Here is a 22,286-nt window from a genome sequence, read left to right as displayed (position 1 = left end):
CGCTGACGGGGCTGGTGGTCGAACGTGTTTTTCTCTTCTGTGTTTAGCAGAAATGGCTGCTGTCCAAATTTTCTATCTGCCTGGCCGTCCTTTCCTGGTCATTATCAAATTTCGTGGAATTTCTTTCTGGACATTTTATACCAACTTAGTTTTCTCATGAAGAGAACGAGGTTGCCGATGGTACGTTCCACTTAGTCTAAATCAAGTTTGGCTTTCGTGATCCATTATTAGCTTTTCTGCATCAGGGTTTTGGTGGAAATACTCAGTATAATTTGAGGCAGGAAACCTTCAGACTGACTTCATGATGACGAATATCAGTGTTTTTGTTCTGTTTTAAAGTTTTGTTGATCCTGGCAGAGCGAGCGGTATTTTCTGAAAGCGTAGGCCCGGTTTACTTAGGCTTTATATTTTTTCGGATTAACATAATCCGTTTCTTTTGTATCTTCGATCTAGAGCGAAAAGCTGCTTTAAAATTTCGTTGAGTCACTTGTCAGCTGTACCTGGGGAACCTCGGGCCTGGACTTCGGGGTCCCCACTCATGTGGGGGGTTCCTCACGAGTTCCCCTGAGCGCCAGATCAGAGATCACTTTGCCTACACGGTGACGTCGAAGGCAGAGCACAGGCCGGGATTGATTACTTTCCTGCCCCGCTACGGTTTCATAAATCTAAAGCCACGAGGGGCATCACAGGTACATGTGTTAGGAATGGAAAATTCTTCTTTCGTGCCATAGGCTCCTTTACAGCCGCGTATGTGGGCTGCCTACACCGCCGAGGCCACAGGCAGACTCAGGAGGCTGGAGCACAGCTCTGTGTCCCAGCCTCAGCCCTGGAGGGTTCGGAGAGATGTCCCGGGTCACAAAACTAGGTACCCACCGGGCAGGAAGAAAAGGCAGACTACAGCTAGCTCTGCATCAGCTGCGTTAGTTGGTTACGCACCTTCCGTGATGAAGCGTTTTCCATCAGGCGGAGGCAATAGATAGCTAAGCCGGGAGTCGTGGGTTGGGGTCCAGAAGCGATTATTTTTACGGTTTCCTCGGCATGGACACATGACAGCCGCTGCTTCCTGTGATCATTCACCTTCTTCATGGGAGCGGTGGGGACGCATTTACGGCCGGCCCGGCTTTTCCTGCCTTCCCTTGGTGCCTGATCGACTGGAGCCGCTTAGACACCATTTTCCTTGCTCGATGTCGTCCCCAGGGGTGGGGGCTGCCTTCTGGGCTACAAGACAGACGGGTCAAACCAGCCTGCGCCTCGGGACGCCTTAAGTGCCCTGCCCGGCTCTGCGGGTCGGAGGTCGGTGCTGGAGCCTGGGTTTTCCGCAGCCTGACAGGTGTGCAGGTGACGACGCGTGGGTTCCAATCAGGGAGAGGCCAGCCACGGGGCTCTGCTCGTTCCTCCCACCGACCCCCCTGCGATCTCTGCCTCCCCTCCCTGTGCCCCTGCGTCTCCTGAACACTTGTGCCGCGTCCTTCCTCATCAGCTTGGACAGGAAATGTCACAGACGCTGTCGGGAGGGAAGCAGCCTAGGAAGAAAGACGGAGCTCAGTCAAAATGAACAGACACAAAACAAAAAGCCTGCCGATGAGGAGCTGAAAATTAAAATTATAAAATGCGAAGAAATGGAACCCCTTGGAGTGAAAATCAGCATACACAGCAGAAGGCGGTTTGGGATCTAAACCTGAGATAATAGAAACTAATAAATAATTTTAAAACATCGAAACTCGATGAAGAATGAGAAACTCAGGACGGAAGCCAATCACCCTTTTGAAAGCAGCTTTGGAAAGAAAAAGATCAAGTAACGTTAGCAGAGAGATAGAGCCATCGAAATGAAAACCTCGGCGGAGGCAGCGGGCGTCAGATCAGACACAGTCAAAGCTGCAGAGGCAATTGTCTGGGTGAATCGTTGCCAGATAAATAGACGGAAAATATAGAAGAATAGTGATGTCTGCAAGAATAGCTAAGAATTCTGTGGTCCCGGTCCAGATGCTTCGCATAAATGAACGACATTTTCAGGAAGGTGCTAATATTATTTCTACTTTCCAAATGAAGCAAAATAATAATGATGATGATGATGATGATGATGATGATGATATTATTTCTACTTTCCAAATAAAGCAAAATGATGATAGTGATGACTGATGATATTATTTCTACTTTCCAAATAAAGCAAAATAAATAATGATGATGATGATGATGATATTATTTCTACTTTCCAAATAAAGCAAAATGATGATGATGATGATGATATTATTTCTACTTTCCAAATAAAGCGAAATGATGATGATGATGATGATGATGATGATGACGATGACGATGACGATGATGATGATGCACAGTGTCACGCAGAGAGGCCTGGAACAGGCCACGTACTTCACCTTGACAGGCACGGAGTGTGGCTTCCTCTCCTGAGGCGGACCTGCGTCCCCACGCACGTTTGCTGTTTTCGTAGAAGCACGTCCCAGAAACAATGTGGGGGACGTGTTAATGATGACAGGTGAAGTTATTTTCGGGAGGCACGTGAAATCGTGCTTCATGTACAAACGTAAGACGCGAATATATATCGAAGACTTTATTTTACTCCTGTGACCCAAGGGAGCCAGGCATTTGTGAGCGCCAGAGCAAAGGGGAACGTAAATCAGGAGGCATTTACGTGGAGCGAAGGAACGTCTGGATAAATTGTCATCGGACACAAGACTTATTTCTCTCTGGGGCACAGGAAATGAAATGGCCGCCAGTAAATCACAACAGACGACACGCGGTTCGTGCACCGATCGATCGCGACAAAGCTGCAGCGTCGCTCGGATCCCGCGCGCTGCACCTGTCCACCCCTGCACCCCGCGACCCCCCGTAACAGTCCCAGAACCGCTAACTCACAGCCATGTGTGTCCAGGAGGCAATGTGCCATTGAAACACGACACTATTTTTTTTTTTCTCCAGAAGCCACATTCCAAAAGAATGACTGGGAATTTAGTAATAGTGATGAAAACCATAAATCCTCCAATTCAAGAGAATACAAGAAGTCCGAGGAAAGAAATATAAGAAGAAAACAAGCCCCTAGACATATCATGCCAACAGCTGCAGAATGCCCAAGGCTAAGGAGAGCCTACAAACCAGAAAAAATAAAACAATATCTGCTAAGGACTGAAAGAAAATAATTATCGGCCTCGAATTCTGTCCCCAGCTAAATCATTTTTTCACAAGGAGCAAAATCAAGGCGTTTTCAGGAACACAAAGACTGAACGAGTCACCGTGCAGAGAGAGGTAAACCGTCGGAAATGCTCTTCTTAAAGAAACTGCCGGATTATGTGTTTTGTTTGGAACAAGATGCGAGAAGGCACGGGCAGCAGAGCGACTGGTGAAAATTCAGGTGCCTGTAAACGCGTTCGAACGTATCATAACGATGCATTTAGGGATATTAAAAACAGAGCGAGATTAAAACGCGAGGCACAGCAACGTGAAAGACAGTGCTCGGAGTTAAAACCGTCAGTCACCTGCTCCGGCAGAGTGTGGAGCTGTCAGCTCTGAGTAAAACCTACATGTGACAAATGGAAAAATAAACCAACGTTTTAACCAGAAGGGGTGAGTTAAAATGCGAGAAACCTACAGAAAAGAGACAACGATGCAGTCAAAACGGGGAGCAATCGAATGCGCAAAAACCAAAACAGAAACAAACAAGCAAACAAACAAACAAAAACAAGCACCGTGACACAGAAGGTAAACGTGGGAGGGACAGAGTCCACGACGGAATAAGAACGGGCATTTAGAGCAATGAAAAGCTGCACGACCCACACTGAGAAAAAGATATAAAGTTAAAGCCATAACGATAAAGATTGTTTTCTGAGACTATGTAACAAACCTCACCTGTGTGCGTTTAATAAAATAGCTTTGAGATAAGGAAGGAAAGGGGCAGAATTACGTGAATCCGGGATAAATCCTTAATTATGGCAGAAGACTTTAATGTATTTCTTTCAGTAATTGATAGTTGGAGATGAGAAAAGTATAAGGCTATAGAAGTTTAAATGTGGATATTGGGAGTTATAGATACAGGTAGACACAAATGTAAAAATAGATTTATTCTTGTTCTACTAAAAAATAAATATCTGGAGAACTAAATATCCAAATGTGAATTTAAAAATCGTGTGTGTGAGTGTGTGTGTGTGTGTGTGTAGAAATACCTAGAATTGTTACGTTAGAAAAAAAATTTAAAGAGAAAATTTGTGAGTTAATTACCGAACTCAAGAAGTTAGCAAAAATAACATCAAAACCAAAGAAAATAGAAGGAAGAATTAATACTGATAAGAAATTCACGTAATAAAAATAAAATAGAAATCAAAAAAGGATAAGTTGGGTTTTAAAATGACTCATAAAATGAGCACACCTCAGGGAATAATTTTCAAGAAAATAAAGAAGACACAAACAAATGTTTGTTAGGTATGAAAGGATTTATAACCAGAGATGGGCATTTTTAAAATAGTGAAACTGTTACGGAAAACTTTATGCCAATAAATTTGGAAATTTATCTAGAATTTATTTTTTTTTAGAAAAATATAAATCGATTCTAGACAAAATAGAAAAAAATAGACAAAAAACACATTGCATATATAAATACATAAATATGTTTAAGAGACTTTATTTCTAGAGAGCAGTCGTAGGCTCACGGGGTGACCGAGGGGAGGCACAGAGGTTCCTCGTGGGCCCCCTGCCCTGCCCCCGCCCCACCTCCCCGTCACCAGCAGCCCCCTCCCGAGTGGGACGTCTGCTGCAGCTGATGAGGCCACACTGTCACCACGTAGTCACCCAGGGTCCGCAGTTTACGTGAGGGGTCGCTGCTGGGGTCGCACACTCTATGGGCGTGAACAGACGTGTAGTGACATCCGTCCGCCGTCAGCGTGCCACACAGAGTGGACCCACCGCCCTAGAGATCCCGCGTGCCCCGCCTGTTCCCCCCTGCACCCTCTGAGCCCCTGAGGACCACTGATTATTTACTGTCTCCGTAGCTTTGTCTTTTCCAGAACGTCGTGGGGTTGGGATCCTACAGGCTGGCTGCTCTCATTCAGTCACGTGCATTCGAAGTTCCTCCACGTCTTTCCGTGGCTTCGTGGCTTATTTCTTTTCAGTGCTGGGTCATATTCAGTGGCCCGTCTGGACCACACTGGATTTAGGCACTCACTTATCGATGGACATCTCGGTTTCTTCCAAGCGTTGGATAAGCTGCTGCAAACGTCCACGTGCAGATTGTTGTGTAGACATAAGTCTTCAACTTCTCCGGGTAAATGCCAAGCAGTTCGATGGCTGGAGTGTGTGCTAAGAGTGTGTTTAGTCCCGTAAGAAACCACGAAACTGTCTCTCCGAGCATCTGCCTCGCCCCTCGCGGCCCCGCACCCTGCCCAGCACCTGGTGGTGTCCGAGCCCCCTGTGTCAGATTCCGACAGAGCTGGCGGGAGCTCGTGGCTGGCTCGTTTGCCTTTCTCTGAGGACATATGATGTGGAGCGTCTGTTCACATACTTATCTGCATCCGCGCATCTGCTTTGATGAGGTGTCTGTACAGGGCTTTGGTCCATTTTTTAATGGGCTGCTTTGTTTTCTCATTCTTGAGTTTAAGAGTTCTTTGTATATTTTGGATAACAGTCTTCATCAGAAATATATTTTATAAATATTTTCTCCCAGTCCGAGGCTTGTATTTTCATTCTCTTGATTGATATGTTTTAAGAAGGAAATTCAAAAAGGTGGGTATTATGGGCAATTTCCACTTAGCGTATCATATCGCTTATGGACACACATGTGTAAATCTTAACTAAAATATTTGCACACGAAACCTAGCAATAATTTAAAAATAAATGCTAATAGAGGTAATTTGTTATTGGAAACACAAATTTTGTTCAACTTTATAAACATCCATGCGTGTAAATCATCGTATTAACGGAATAAAGGGGAGAAAATCACATAATGAGTTTTGATGTGATCAGTTGGAGAAAAATCAATCGTTGGCATTTAACACACATTTGTGAAACGGAGAAAAACTAGTCAAGCCTGACGTAGCGTCTTTGCCCAAATGCGGAGCAAAATAAAGACACACGTCGTTGTTACTTAAAAAAAAATCTTAACAATGGTATGAATTGAAACACTAAGAAAAGCCAAAGAATAAAGTATTTAAGGATTGGAAAGGAGTAAATTACTATCATTCATAGATTATATATATTTTTTCAAACAGAAAACGCATGGAGACACACTAGACAAAACACACAGAAGTATTAAAATATCAAAAGTATTTCCCTGTGCTTGTGACAGGGAATTAGAAAATGCAATTGAACAAATTTTATCTTCAGCATCTGCAGGCGTTGAAAAGTATCAATAAATAAAAGAAAGGCCTAAATAAATGATGAGTTATATCCCATCTCTAGAAAAAAATGTCGTATTGTAAAGATGTCTGGTTTTCCCAAACTCGTCTGTATGTTTTATGTGATTCCAATTAAAGTCTCCACAGGGTCTTCGTGGGACTGGATAAGTGTACCCTAAAATTTACGACCATGAGCCAAGGGTCAGGATAGCTGAGACAATTCTTAAAAGGACAGAGCTGGGGACTTGCCCAGCCAGACACCAACATTTCTGTTGTGGCGTAGTGACTCCAATCACGTTGTGCCGGGCCCGGGACGGTCCTAAAACTCACGGAACGAAGCAGGGGCCCAGCAACGTTCCATGCTTGCTGCGTAACGCTGTCCCGTGTCACTTGGAACGTCGTTATCATCCATCCAACGTGACGCCCTGCGGTCACAATAACGCCCGTGTCGAATGCCATTTTCGGTTGCTGGATAAAAGAGGGATCTCGAATGGACCCTTCTGGAAGGATCCCGCGGATGCCGGCTGTCTCCTCGGACCTCTGACAGGTAGACGAGATGACGGCATTTCAGTTCCGTGGACGACGTTCCGGTCACGGGCTGACAGGCCACATTGCTGGCTGTGTCCCCTTAACATTTCGGAATAAAATACAGAACTAAGTAAAAGTATCCACAGGGAGGACTCACTTCTTTTTTCTAAAACAAGATTCATCTCTTCTAAACAGACTGTTTTCCCTCTGAAATCCAGGCTCAGCCTACGCCAGCAGCGTCTTAATGCGTAATGGACAGCTTTTTTTTTTTCTCAAGAGATTTGAAATAAATAGCACCTTAGATCCACTGTCCTTTCAGAGAGATGGGCAACCTCTCTCGTCCTCTTTACTTTCTGTTCTTCCAATATTTTTATTTGATTTGATTCCTTTTCTTGAGCTGCGGCTGACACATACCGGTGTGTGTTTTCTGCGCGTGGTGTATCGGGACACACGTGTAGTATCGGCTAACGCGTTGATGAGGACACCTAATGATTCTTTGTTTTTTTTTCTGGTGAAAATAGTTCAGATGATTTTCATGCCCTCCGCTCGTCCGTCTCTCTGTCTTTCGAGGATGAGGTGGGCGCAGAGGGCACGGGGCTGGCTGCACACAGGCCACATGGACCGCGGTCCTGGCGGACTCACGCATGGCATTCTCCCTCCTGCATCGCGGTGTCCCTGGCAGTTTCTTCCAGAATCCCCCAGTGTCGCTGGCCACGGAGTCTCATTTGGTGAGCGCGTGTCCCATGGGTGTCTCTGGTCTTCTGTGATGTCTGGCTGCCCTGTCCTCTCTCGGAGAAGTGACGGCTGGAGTCTGGAGTCTGGTGGCTCCGTCTCTGCAGACGACATGGTCACCTTCTGCTTTTCCTGCTTCACAGCTGGGCCCCTCCACGCTCGGTGGGGAGCTGAGAGGGGGTGGGTCGCAGAGATGGGTCAGCGGGCTCTGCTTCCGTGGCCAGCGGGCTCTGCTTCTGCTCAGGGTTGGGACCAGACCCTGCCTGGGACCCCTAGGGATGGAGATAAGGGCGAAGTGTAAGCCCAGACCTCCAGGTCAACCTGTGCCCTGTGGCCTCGGCCTGCTTGTGGTGCCATTGATGTCTGAAATCACAGTTTGTACCCCATAAGGACTGGGTCCTTGTGGCAAGGCCACCACTTCCTCCCGGGCCCCTGTTCTAGCCTCATGACTTCGGGCATCTCACCGACCCCGCGGTCCAGCCAAACCCCAGCTTCTCGGAACCTTCCTCGCTTCGGTTTAGGGGCAGGGGTGCGATCAGGCCACGCCCTCTGCTGGGACCCCACGTACCTGCTACCCCCTGCGAGGGTTCTGGAGCTTGACCAGATGCCCTCACTTCCTGACCACCCCACTAAGGGCATATAGGGCCTGCACTCCGAAGATTGGGGGTTCAATACCCCTCCACTCCACGGTCACTTTTCAGTGGTCCCATGGTCCTTGTCACCCCATCAGGGGTGGGGCTGGCCGTGATCTCGCTCATGCCAGCAGCTCCTGTGTGCATAGCTGGCCAGACGAGGGCTGAGGCGGCTGGAGAGGGAAGGGCCGAAGGGGCCCGTGTCACCAGGAGTTCTCCGCTGCCCCAGCACGCTGTCTTCAGACTCAGATGTTTAACATCGGGACCCTTTTTCGAACAGACCTTGTCTCCTCATGTTCGAAACGGATAAAGCGGCCTTAGCACACGTTTATTGTACGTGTTTACGTTTCTGTCATTTATGGAGAAGATCGATCTCCTCATGGGAAGGAACCCCCAAAACTGCCATGATGTATGTTAAGATTCGGATTTGGGTGATGGGTGACGGCGTTATTGTTACACGTCCCTCGCTTTTCCGTTTTGGCTGCCCCAGATTCAGAAATCCCTGAGTCACGCAGGTAAGCCGTTGCTCACGGCAACAGGTTTTTACTTTGTTTTTACCCATTTGTCTTGTGATCTCCAGAGCCTCCCCAATTAAATTGATCCAATTACTCGGAGGAAGAGCTTGGAGAACTCTTCCCTCCCCGCCCCCCCAGAATTGAATCACAGATCTAACAGATGCTCACAGTCTTTCTTATAAATACAAAAATCGGACGAGAAGAACCCCAGGCTTAAAATAAGCAAACCCTGTGCCAGGAATGGCATCCCACATTCTGTTCTCGCTGCTACAGGGGCAGGGACGAGTGACAACCAGGTGCCGGTTCTGTGCCCGAAAACTGGGCTCGGATACAGATCTCTTAAAAGAACAGTGTAGAGCTGCAGCCTCCCTGGGCGACTCGTGTATCAGACGTGCGCATCCACGCACGGTCCTGGCAAGGGACGTTTCCATTGAATTCTCACCCAAGAAAGGACTTTATCGGGCCACACGAATCAAGACGTCGGTAGTCTCTAAGGAGCGGCAAAGTTGTCGACGGTCATTCGAGCGTGTTTGGACTTTGGTTAGAGTTTTGAAAATACGTGGGAGGGACAGTCCTGGAATCAGACGCTTGCGCCTCCGCAGCAGAACCCGGCTTCGGAACCGCCGTGCGGCCCACAGGAGGCTCATTACGGCCCTTTCCAGGTGCTCGGTGCCCAGGGGCCTGTTTCTCGTGGGACGCGCTGAGTCGGCGGGGCGCAGGCCGCCCTCCCGCGAAGGAGGCTCACGCACGTCCTGAGCCCGCCGCCTCCTCCGCTGTGCGTCTGGAAGGGCGACCGTGTCCTTCCCCATCTCGGAGGACAATGACTCAGTGACGGCTTCAGTCTCTCTCCCTTCTTCCTCCCTCGATGCCTCGTTCCGTTTTTGTTTCATAGTCAAACTCTGACTTTTTTTTTTATTCCTTATTACGAGGTTTTTAAATCAGTGCGTCCGTCATGAAATCCATCACGCCCTCCGGCTGGTCGTGTCTTCCGTGAAGCCACGCTGTGTCCTGCAGACACCCCGCTGTCACCCCGCTTTCCAGGCCCTCCGCGCAGCTCACCACGACAGTCCCTTTTCTCGGGGAAGGATCGGGGCGTGTGCATCGCCAGTCGGGGAAACGGTCATGGGATGTCAGGTCCAGCATGAGAAATACAGCCGATGGCGGTGCGGTGACCGTGTGTGGTGCCAGGTGGGGACGGGGCTGATCGGGGTGACCGCGTCGTGAGTTCTGTAGATGTCTAAGCGCCGTGCCGTCCACCTGCAGCTGAAGCAGCTTCGTATGCCAACGGCGACAAAAGCAAAAATTGAAAAGAAGAATGAAATGAAAAAATGTTCATTATTAAAAAAAAACAAAAAAACAAAAAAACAAAACGCACAGAAAATCCCTTTTCTCGGTCGTCGGGTTTGGTCCCAACGTTCATTGCTTCTTTCTGAAGTTCCCCCTCGCTGTCCCGGGGCCGACGCACGTCCGTGACCGTGAGATCGAGCTCTCTGAGGCCCTCACGTGCCCGCGAATGCGTTCCTGGCCTTCTCGCCGGCTCGCGCGGTCCCCTCGGCTCTAGCGGGCTCCCCCGTGTGACCTCCCCGGTCACCGTCTGCGCTTCCCATGCCCGAGGTCCCATGAGCCCTGCTCTGCCCTGGCCCGCGTCCGAGGCCTCCTGCGCTCGAGGAAACATCGATTTGAGAAATCCTGCTGTAACTTCCATTTGGCCTCCTGTTTTCTCCACGCGTGGTCCTCTTGGGTGTGTGCGAGGCTGTTACTCATCTGAGAAGTAATTCTTCGTCCCTCTCCCGGACTGTGCCTTCTTGGACGTCTCTGCGTCCGTCCCTGACGGTGGCTCCTGGGCCAAAGGCTGCTCTCAACTGTCCCGCATCTGGCTTTCCCATCTTAAGCCCCTCGGGAATAGAAAAGGCTGCTTCGGGCTCTGGGGACGTGGGGAGACCTTCCCGGAGGCCCCTTCAGTGCTCAATGAGGGGAGCTTGACGCCCTGGCACCGGAGCCTGGAGTGGCTGTCTCCGAGTTCTGCAGTTTGTTTCTTTAGTTAACATGGAAGACTGTTTTAAGGGGGCCCGGGATTTGCGTGCACTATGGTGAGGCACGAGGCACGGAGGTGACTGTCGTGAAGGACAGTCCACTCGTGGCTGCCTGGAAACAGGAGGCGTCAGCTCCATGCTGAGCCCCATGGGGAGGTGGCGGGCAGGGCAGGGGGCCGGGGCGGGGTTAAGGGGACAGGGATGGACAGAGCAGGGTCAGGAGGCTCGGGATCGGCTCATTGGAAGTTTCAGCGGAGGGGCCTAAGGACTGTCTTCGGCTGGCCCGTGGCTCCGGGTGGTGGTGGTCAGGGCAGGCGACCAATGGCCTGGAGAGTAGGGGACCCCATCAGGGGCCCGGCGGGGTGTGGGCTGGGATCGCTCGGCCCGAGTTTGAGAGGCGCACTCGTGGGCACGTCGCTGGCCCTCTCCAGGCACCGGCTGAGCCTGGTGGGGGAGGAAGGGGGCAGTTCTTCCAGGGTCAGCAAGGTCCCAGGTGACAAAGTGTCAGAATACAGAAAACGAGACGCAGACAACGAGGCCGTCGGCGCTGACCGCTGGGTCTCCGGCCCGACCTGCGTCTCTCCCCGACTTCCTCGAGTTGGTGACTCCCGGCTGCTGAGCACTGTGACCACGATTCTGCCGTCACCCCGGTCATCGCTGCTCACAGAGCCCCCGACCGCCGGAGCCGGGCTGCTGCCCGCAACCCCGAGAACGGGGCCCCCAGGCTGGCTGGCCGCAGGCTGGGGGCGCAGCGGGGCCGAGTCCCCGTGTCACGGGGCTGCTGGTGCGTCCGTTCCCCACCCGCCCCCCGCCTCCTTCAGAGGGGCCCCTCTGCAGACGCCGCCCAGACTGCCTTCAGGCTCCACTTTTGCTAAGGACATTTTTTTTAATAAAACGATGGTTTGTGCAAAGTGGCGGTGGACACTGGTCCCTTCCAGCCTGTGCCTTGAGTGTGGGGGGTGCTGGGTCTCCCAGGTCGGCTGCAAAACGGCCTCGTAGTTGGGTGCCCGGGGGGCAGGAGGACACGCAGCACCTCATGGAGCTGCTGGACCGCGGCAGTGACAGCCCCAAGGCCACCGGGGCGGCCACGGGCTCACGAAACCCGTCTCCTGTTTGCAGTGCCGACGAGAGATTCGACGCCACCTTCCACACGAACGTGCTGGTGAACTCCTCCGGGCATTGCCAGTACCTCCCCCCAGGTAAGGGCCGCCCCCTCCGCCCGCCTTGTAGTCTGGCATTGGGTCCCCCTTGTGAGTGGCCCGGAGGCGCTGGGCACCCTCGGGGCACCTCGGCCCGTCCACACCCGCCCCGCCCGCTCTGTCCTCTGGGCCTGCACGCCTGGGGAGGGCGCCGAGGCGTCTCCTGTGTTTCGTGGGAAGGTGGCTCAGGCCGTCTTTGCCGACCCTCGGCCCCGTGGTCTTCGAGGTCAGTTCACGGCTGGCGCCTCACGAGCTGCAGGCCGCCCCCCTCCCCGGGCCCTTTGGTCACACGCACACTCATGTGCACACACCCTCACAGGCACATTCACACTCACACTCACATGCAGATGCACACTCACACGCGCACACACACACTCACACTCGCATGCACGCACACACGCACGTTCACACCCTTGCTCGGGGAGACACATACAGCACACGCACGGGCTCTGCCTGCTGGGCGGGTGTTTACCCGCACCGCTGTCAGCAGACGATCAGCATCCAGGAGCAGAGTCGTCACTCACCTTGAACCCTCATCATCAAGCAGGCGCCTGGCCCGGGGGTCATCAGTGGACAGATGAGTGTGCGAGTGACCGGTGAACAGCAGGCCCTGGTGACGTCTGCACTGGTCGGAGGCCCACAGAGGTTCAGGCTTTCTGTCTGAGGCACGTGCCTCCCGTGAGGTTCCAGCCCCGCCTCCATCCTGGAGGCCAAGCCCCCTTCCTCCTAATGGCCCCTTGGGGACGGGGCGTGGGATGCCTCAGTGGGGAGGGCCGGTCCAGCAAACGGCCTCCAGCCGTCATCAGCTGCCGTGAAGGCTGAGGCTGTTTTCAGCTCCGCGAGCTACGCTCCTGGCCCCCAGGCCCCTGCACGCGGCCCCCGTGGGGCTGTGCCTGCGCCCCGGGAGCCTGGTCAGGACGGGACACTGTGCTGTGACTGTGGTGTCCCCTTGTGGGGTCGTGGGGCTTGGGGCGGCCGTGCCCTAGGGAAGCGTAGACTGGCCTGGATGCTGCTGAGCACAAGCTTCGAGACAGAAACTTGGCCCGAAGTAGAGACTTGGGTTTCTTTGTCATTTAGTGTTTTTCTTTTGAACAGCTTTATCGATGGTGATAAATTTACGTATCGTACAGTTCACCCGTTTGAAGCGCACGAGTCAGTGGTCTTTAGCGAGTCCACAGAGCTGTCAGCCATGGCCGCGACCTAGCCTGAGAACATTCGCCATCACCCCCAGAACGTCCCTTTTGCCCGTTTGCAGGCAGCCCGCCCGTCACCACCAGCCCAGGCCATCGTGGGTCTCCTGTCTCTCTCTGGTCACTACATAAAGATAGAAGAACTCGGTCTGGAGGCCCTGTGAGCCCTGTGGGCTCGGGGGCCCGAGCCACGAAGGAGAGGGCCGTGACTAACGAGCCCCAGCCCCCCACGGCCTGGATGCAGCCCTGGGGGCACAGAGCTCACTGCTCGCCCCCAGCCTGGCTGAGGGACGGGGTCCCTGTCTGCATGCTGGCCCCTTCCGTCCTTCATCCTTTGTCGAATTTGGTAGCACAAACGAGCAGCTCGCCGGCCCTGGCCCCTTGAGTACCGGGACCCTTCGCTGTCTGTGCCCTCCGCTGCCTCCCAGGCTCTGGGCAGGACTCGTGTGTGTGACCTGGGGACCTGGGAGGCTCACCTGGCGGTGGGAACTCGCTTCTGCCCATGTACTGTCTTCTGAACTCCAGCCAGTTAACCCCGTCTCTCGCTCGTGCCCACGAGTCTCGTCTGTCTTGTTTGTTGCTTCCAGTTTTACGTCCCACATAGGAGTGAAATCACGTGTTTCTCTTTCTCCGGCTGACTTATTCCGCCGAGCACGATGATGTCACGATCCGACCGTGTCGTCACAGACGGCAGTGTCTCGCCTTTTCCGTGGCTGAGTCATGTCCCGTTGTACGTACGGACCACGTCTTTATCCGCCGTCCATCGATTGCTTCTGTGTCTTGGCCACCGTGAATGGTGCTGCTGTGAACATCATGGTGCATGTAAATGTTAAGGATAAATGTTTTCGATTGTTTTGGTAAATGTCCAGAAGAGGGATTTGCTGGGTCATGTGGTAATTCTATTCTTAATTTTTCGAGGACTCTTCGTAGTGTTTTTCATAATAAAACAGCCTTGTTCTGTTCTTAGTCTAGAATTCAGACTCGTTAAAATCATCCTCCACATATAGTTCTAGATTCCCAAGTATTTGGCTCAATTTTTAACCTGAGGAAAATACCCATCCTGCTCCCCACCACACACACACACACACACACACACACACACACACACTCGCTCTCTCTCTCTCTCTCTCTTCAGGTACGTTTATAAATGTTTCGCCGTTTTTATGGAGCATCTCTGGGATATTTTTTTTTTTTAGGTGAGGTTGACCTCACAGATTGCAAAGACCTGGTCTGCTTACAATCCCTTATTTTTTATTTTTTACGCCTACGGCACCCAGTCTCCCATCCAAGTACTAACCAGGCCTGACCCTGCTGAGCTTCTGAGATCAGACGGGGTTGGGCACGTTCAGGATGGCGTGGCCGTAGACAGCATCTCTGGGATTTTTTACATCTTTTACTTTTACTATTTAGAATTTGGCGATGTGCACGCACAGGAGGGCCAAGTTCACCGAACTCATAATGATTTACCCAGAAATCCCTCAGAAAAATCTTCGGTAGAGCATCTTGAATTTTAAGACAGTGAAGCCTCCGCTGAGCTTTTCCCTGGAGATTTTTTTTTTTTTTTTCAAAAAAGACCCAGCTCGTCCTGTGCAGACCTAGCCGCAATCTGGATGGGCAGGACGGGCTGGAGCCCATGGTCACCGGGTGCCCACATCGCCCTCCGTGAAGGGACAAGGGGGCTGGAAGGCGTGTGCACGGGGCACCACGTTCAACTTGCCAGCCCTTTACCAGGCCGGCAAGCTGTTCACTCCAGACGTGTTGTGGTATCGATGACAAATGAAATCGTGACGTTTCTAGAGCGTTTAGTGGCGAAGGCGATCTGCTCATTTCAGTCTCGAGCTGCTCTCTGCGATCGGCCGGCAGGTGCAGCCTGCTATGCTAAGAGTTAGAAGGTGCGCAGATATGAGGCTGACCTTTATTTCATTCGACTTGTTTGACTTTATTTCGTTTTATTTTACTTTATTTTATTTCACTTTAATTTATCATGGTGAAAATATCTAAGATCTGCTCGCTTAGCAGATTTCCGGTCTACAAGATGGTTAACGACAGTCACCGTGGTGGACATCGGGCTCTCGAAACCCATCCATCTCGTCCCTGAAAATCTGTCCCTTTTCCCCAGCCCACCCCTGCCCCCAGCCCCCAGCGACCACCATTCGGCTCCGTGTCTCTATAAGTTCAACTTCCTTTCTTTCAAATTCCACTAGAAGTGACACCATCTCGTATTTGTCTCTCCCTGTCTGGCTGCTTCCGCGTAGTGCGATGCCCTCGAGGTCCATCTGTGTCGTAGTGAGTGACAGAATTTCGTCCTTGTTGAGGCCGAATGCCATTACGCGGCACCCACGTAGGCGGGGCGTGTCACGCGTGTGGACGCACGTGCCTGCGCGTGCGAGCGTGCGTTTTCAGCCACGTGTCCATCGGCATCACTTGAATCGTCGCCACATCTCGGTCATCGAGGCTGATGTGGCGATGACGAGGGGCCGTGGGCGGAGGGGGCAGATGTCCTTCAAGAGAGCGATTCTGTTTCCTTCGGGCGAATACCCAGAGGTGGACCGGCCGGGTCACGGGGCGCTTCCAGCGACCGCGCCGGCTCGCGTCCCCGGCGGGGGGACGAGGCCACCGCGCTCGGTGTCCCCCGCCTGGGAGAGCGATTCTGTTCCCTTCTCACGGTCCCCCTGCCAGGCATTTTCAAGAGCTCCTGCTCCATCGACGTCCGCTGGTTCCCCTTCGACGTGCAGCATTGCAAGCTCAAGTTCGGGTCCTGGTCGTACGGAGGGTGGTCCCTGGACCTGCAGATGCAGGAGGCGGACACCAGCGGCTACATCACCAACGGCGAGTGGGACCTCATGGGTAAGCCCAGCGAGCACACGCGACGAGCAGCCCGCGGGGCCCGCCCTGTGCCTCCGAAGCCGGGGACCGCCCGCTCCGCTTGGTGCCGCGTGGCTGTGTGGCGCTCTGCGGTGTCCCCCGTGACTTACTGAGCTGTCGGTTGGGACTCAAAGCGCCGAGACAATCCACGTCTCACACGGGGCCTGGCGAGGGGACAGGTGAACGAGTCAGTGCTGATACAGGCGCCCTCCCGTCCCTCAGATCTGCTCCTAAAATCCGAATCCCAAAATCCCGCTGGACGGCAAGTCGCGGGCGAGGGCGCCTATGTTCGATGCGACGTTTAAGTAGAAAAACAATAGTCGCGTTTATAACGGTGCCGGCACCGCTGAGACACCCCTAGGAAACTGTGACAAGTGAGAAAGGGTCATTCGAGCTCCGATTACGTCCGTCTCCAGCACTGACCGGACCCCGTGGCTGTGCGTGCGTGCGTGTGTGTGTGTGTGTGCGTGTGTGTGTGTGTGTGATGCTCCTTCCCACACACGAACGGGGTGATTTCATTCAAACGATGGTCTCTTTTCTCCTCCTCCTCCCCGTGGAGGTGTCCCCGGCAAGCGGAGCGAGAATTTCTACGAGTGTTGCCAAGAGCCATACCCGGACGTCACCTTCACGGTGACCATTCGCCGCAGGACGCTGTACTATGGCCTCAACCTGCTCGTGCCCTGTGTGCTCATCTCTGCTCTGGCTCTCCTGGTCTTCCTGCTGCCTGCGGACTCCGGGGAGAAGATCTCCCTCGGTGAGTGCCCGGATCCCCAGGGGGTGGCCGAGCTGGGACGGGGGGACCCCAGCTCTGTATGGGGGGTCCCCGTGGGCAGCCGGGCTCTGGGGGCGGAGATGTCACAGGGCCTGAGTGTCACCTCACACGCTGCCCCCTAGTCCTGTGGTGTCGGGGACACCTGACGCAGGCTCTGTGCTGGGTGGCCGTGCCCTGGGACACCAGAGCGTCCTCTGACCCTGTGGGGGGTAGGAATGTCCCTGATGAGCCCGCGCTTCCTCCCTGCCTGTCCATCCCTGTTCTGCTCCGTGGTGACGACCGGCCAGCTCTCCTTGTGGACAGGAAAAAGTCAGTCAGTTAAATCCCTTATAGTGGCCTTTGTCAATCGCCCTACATGGTGTAATTTCTTAAGATCACCCGATAGGAAGACAAGATGACTTAAGAGTTAGAAGGGCGGATGCGTGTCTCACCATCTCAGCCACAAGAAGCACGTTTAGCACACGCGGGAAGCCCCGGCAAGCCCGCGCCCTCTGCCTGCGGGGCCCGGGCACGCGAAGCGACGTGCCCAAGGTCACACAGCTAGCGAGTGGCAGAGCCAGGCCAGGAGCCCCGTTCCCGTGCCTGCGGCGTGCGAGATGCTTGAGCAGCCTTCGGCGACGCATCTGGGGTTGATCCTCTCACGTCTGGCGCCTACGGCCGTCCCCGCCAGGGACAACTGTGCCACGCTGGCAAACGGCGTGGCTGTCCCCAGGAAGCCGCCCGTGCCCGTGCGTACAGACGGCCACGCACTCGGCGTCGGGAGCGTCTGGGACACCGCCGCCCGCCCCCCGCCCGCCCCTCGCTCTGGGGCCCCGGGCTGGGCCCCGGTGGGCGGAACTCGGGCGCTGTCTCAGGCGCCCGGTGACGCTGTTTCAGGGATAACGGTCCTGCTGTCCCTCACCGTCTTCATGCTGCTGGTGGCTGAGATCATGCCTGCGACGTCCGACTCGGTGCCCCTGATCGGTAAGCGGGCGCCGGGCTCCACCTGGGGACGTGGGCTGAGCAGGCGCTCAGCACGTCCCAGCACAGGCGTGGGGCAGAGCTGTCCCCACGGCCACAGACAGCCACTGCCCTCTGGCCTCTGCCGGAGGGGTGACCCGCGGTGACTGTCCAGAGTGCCCCTCGCCTCCGCTCACCACGTGAGGGGCGGGGGCCCGCCGTGCGGTTGGGCTGCGCCATGCGGGGTCACCCCCTTCCTCCAGGCCTCCCCATCCGCCTCACGCTCATTATGCGGCCGAGGTTTCACCGTTCGAGATGCATTATTCCAGCTCCCATGGTTTGTCCACAAACCCTCTGTTAAAATGCGAGCCGCCCACACTTAAGCCCCTCGCCACTGGGTGTCTCTGTGGGGAGCGTGGGAGGCAAGTCAGTGGGACAGGCGTCCTGCCAGGGGACATCGGGGCGAAAGCGAGCGTCGTCGCCCACCTCAGTGGCGGAGGCGAGAACCTGGACCGCATCCGTGGCGGCTCCTGCGGGCCCATGCCCCCCGGGGGCCCTCCTGCATGGTGACTGTGGCGCGTGGATACCCCGGCTTCACAGACTGAGCAGGCAGGGCCCTCATTTGGGGAGCTCCCGGATTGAGGAGTCTTTCGGGCAGGGACAGACCTTCGCGAGCACCCTGTTGGGTGCTGTCTGGAGAGCCAGTGCCAACCACCTTCCAGCCTGACCCCGGCCTCTCCCCCCAACACATGCTCTTGGCCGCGTCGCGACAGAAGCCCTCTCACGGGGGTCGGCGGGCCCCGCCTGACCCACGAGCCCATGGGGAAGCCTCGGGTGACACACAGGCCGCGTGGAGGACGGAGTGCCGTCGACCTCTGACCTCTGCTGCCGACACTTCAGCTGTGCCACCCTTTGACCTTGGGCCCCTCCATAGGTCATCGTGTTAATCCGCTGGGGCTGCCCCAGAACCCCACAGACGGCAGGGCTCACATGCCAGAAGTGTATTCGCTCCCCATTCTGGAGGCCGGAAGGCCAAGGTCGCGATGCCAGCAGCAGAGCTGGTCTCTTACGAGGCCTCTCTCCTTGGCCTGCGCGTGGCCACCCGCCGTGCGTGCGTCCCGGGCATCTCTCTGTGTGTCCGCATTTCCTCCTTTTATGAGGACACGGGTCAGATTGGATGGAGGCCCCGTCTCCAAAGCCCATCTCCAAATACCGGCTCATCCTAGGCGTCAGAACATCTCATGAATTTTAGGAGACACGGTGTGGCCCCGAACAGCCACGGTTTGGCTGCTCTGCCCCTTCTGGGGGGTGCGTAACGCGAACTTTAAGTCGCAAACGTCCGTTGCGGCAGCTCCGTGCGGGTGCATCTCGGTCTCCGCGGGACGTGTCCTCAGCCGCGCGCGTGGCCTCTGTGCCGGGACGCTCCTGCTCCGAGCTCAGCCCCTCCGAGCAGCGACCGCACGGCGGGTTTAGTAACCAGTGGTTAGGGAACGTCTCCCGTGCCAGGCTTCATCCTGGACCCCGGGCCCCTGCGACTGCTTTTTCCCATATCAACCCCGCAAGGCCACGGCCTCCCTGTTCTCGTTGACCTGAGCCCCAGAGAGGCCGAGCGGCGTCCGGAGTCACGGGTGGCAGCCCGTGGACCGGGGAGGGGGGGTGCGGTGTGGCTCTGTCACAGGCCCAAGCCGCTTCTCACCTGGGCCACAGTGGACACTCACGTCCCTGCCCAGCGGAGCCGACGCTGATATGGTCGGCCTGAAAGTCACTGCCGCCGGCCTCTTCCTCGGGCTGGACGACGGCCCCCTCCCCAGGTGTCTCTCAGTGGATGGGGCCAGACTCCTTTTGCTCAGCAGCATCCCCAGTCTCCAGGCCTGATAGGACAGCCAGGCCTGTCCCCGTCACAGCCCAGCATGTCCCTGCCCCGCGGTCGTCACGGCGGTGCCCACGCCCTCGGCATCGGGTGTTCCGGCCCCATAACGGCCTCTGTGCTCAGGTCTGGTGGGAACCACCTGTCACCGTCCTGTGAGAGGCCGTCCCCTCCCGCAGGAGACGAAGGCAAACAGGCGACCGTGTCGTCCGCGTGGGGGAGGCGGGTCTTCGGGCGGTGGGCGGTGGGCCGGCCTCTGCTGGTGCGGGGTGGGCTGCAGCCCTGCCCACTCTGCGGCTTCGCCCCCTGGCGCTGGCAGTCGGGGGGCGTGGTCCAGCGGGTGCCGCGGAGGTGGCGGAGGTCGGGCCCGGGGTCACAGGGGGGGGTGTTGGCCTGGGGTCATGAGGTCGGGGCAGTCGAGGTCGGTCAACAGGTCAACGAGAGGTCAGGCCGGTATTCGCGGAGGTCGTGGGTCGAGGTCGGAGGTCGCAGAATGGAATCATCTATAAGTCCACAATTAAATTAAGAGGTTGTGGGGTAAATTAAATTGAGTGGTAAAGTGGCAGTCGTACCTGGAGGTCGTGCAAGGGGATCACAAGGTCGTAGAGTCGCAGTCTAAGTGCGAGGTCGTGGGGTCATGGAGGCTGGGGTCGCGGGGTCGCTTGAACGCCGGCCTCACCGCCTTCCCTGCAGCCCAGGCATTGGCCAGCACCATGCTCATCGGGCCTGGTAGACTGTCCGTGGTGGTCACACCGCCATCGGTAACCCAGTATCACCACCGTGACCCGACGGCAAGATGCCAAGTGGTACGTCCCCCCGCCCCACCGGCTCAGTTTACATAGGCCCCACCCCAGGGCCTCTTCAGGTCGAACCACCCATGTCACCAGCCAGCACCGGGAGCCGCACCGCTCAGACGGCCCGGCCTCCCCACGCGGCCGGCCTCGGGGACACGTGCTCCTGGGGTCCCTGCACCCCCGACGGGGCTCGCCCACTGCCCGCCGCCCGCTCTGTGCGTTCTGCTAGCTCGGTGTCCTTAAACTTACTGTGGAGACCGTGCGGCCGAGGTCACAGCCGCGTGGCTACATCTGCAAAGCAGGAGTGTGAAGCGTGAGAAATAGAACGATGTTGACACACACACATTCGGTCGCGGGAAAGCGATCTGGCCCAAAGCCTAGGAAGCAAAGGTTAGCGGTTACCCGTGGGGGCAGGGGCTGGGATTAAAAGATCTAGGAGACAAATAAACAGACGACGTAATGGAATAGCCTGTCACCTTAGCCTCCCCCACGCTTGCTGAGCAGGGCGATGTCTTCTGGTGGCCAGCCTGCCCCAGCCTCTGCTCCTCCCGGCCTCGTGCCCCAAGCACGAGGGCAGAGCAGGACCTGGCCTTCTGCTCACCGTGCTTCTTACCAGGCCCTGCAAATCTGCCGGTCTTTATGTCCAGAGACGCGGCCTAGGGACAGCTGGGAGCCACAGAAGCCCTCTCGTGTCAGGGTGGGCCTGTCCTGGAGACCCGCGACCTTGCGTCCAAGCTCAGAAGGGGACCTGGGTCTCAGTGACATGCTCGGTGTGGCCGCAGGATGCAAAGTGTAGTCCGTTCACCTCCCGGATCAGAGACGCCTCGGCCGTCTGAAGATACCCACCATGCCGTGATTTACAATTACCCAGGAGGTAACTTAGCGATCACTTTTTGGATGATTTGAAACATTTTGTGAGTTTGCAGCATGCACATTTTTAAAGTTAGTGAAGCTTCAAACTGCAGTAAGACTTTCCAGCATTGCCTGCAACGGCCGAGATGTGCAGGCAGCCTGGGCATCCATCATGGATGATGGTGCGTACACGCCATGGAACATTCCTCAGCCATGAAAAAGAATGGCATCTCGCCGTCTGCAGCGACACGGTGGACCTAGAGGACATCATCTGAGTGGAATAAGTCAGACAGAGACACGCAAATGCCGTATATTTCACTTATATGGGGAAGATTTTTAAAATCAGCTTTACGACATCGCGTGTCCCCTTCTGCATGGCAAATTCTTACCCTTAAGACGACCCTCTGGCGCGGCTCATCGTTTCAGCGGTAGGCCGAGCTCGCCGAAATGGCGCCACCTCACTTACAAGTGCTGTCACCCCAGTCCTGGGCTCTTTTTGAGAAGCCCACTCCCTCCCCCCGCCCCCTTATAAGCCGGGACACATTTGCTCACGTCGATCTGCATTCTCGTCCAGCTTCCCGTCACCCCGACACCCTTTCTGTCTGTCCGTCCGTTTGAAATAGGCGATACCTTCACGCGTTTCCAAAGCCAACACCGAAGTCAAGTTGCACGCGGGGAAACCTGTCCCCACCACCAATACCGGCGGCCGTTTAGGTCGATTCCATGTTTTCCCTTCCAGGGCTCATTCATGCAGATGTGAGAATAGAAACACATACTCGCGTCTTACGTCTGAACTGATGTAAAGATAAGACGTAATGACACCAGGCCATTTTCGATGGCCCGTGACCATTGAAACACTTTACTATTCCAGAAAAGTCTTGATGAAGAGCGACAGTCATTCACTCGTCAGCACGGGAGCACAGGGCTGCACGCGAAGTGCGAAGCTTGTCCATCTTGGCCTCATCTTGCATGGCAGGCTGCGTTTTTCTGCCTCTCCACGTTTACCCGAAGCGTAATAACCTCCAAGGGA

The 22,286-nt window shown here is 55.0% G+C and overlaps 1 protein-coding gene across 1 annotated transcript in view; it reads left to right on the top strand.

Annotated features, from left to right (window-relative positions):
• The window catches only part of LOC120595320 (neuronal acetylcholine receptor subunit alpha-7-like), a 62,062-nt gene that overhangs the window by 35,204 nt on the left and 4,572 nt on the right, over positions 1–22,286 (top strand). Inside the window, 6 exon segments of the mRNA XM_039853407.1 lie at positions 11,898–11,977; positions 15,847–16,014; positions 16,592–16,786; positions 17,681–17,767; positions 20,304–20,396; positions 20,399–20,413. Of these exon segments, the coding sequence (XP_039709341.1) occupies positions 11,898–11,977; positions 15,847–16,014; positions 16,592–16,786; positions 17,681–17,767; positions 20,304–20,396; positions 20,399–20,413 (638 nt within the window).

The sequence above is a fragment of the Pteropus medius genome, unplaced genomic scaffold (genome assembly GCF_902729225.1).
Source record: "Pteropus medius unplaced genomic scaffold, Ma_sr-lr_union100, whole genome shotgun sequence".
NCBI classification, from domain to species: domain Eukaryota; kingdom Metazoa; phylum Chordata; class Mammalia; order Chiroptera; family Pteropodidae; genus Pteropus; species Pteropus medius.
This window is presented reverse-complemented; position numbering and strand designations above follow the sequence as displayed.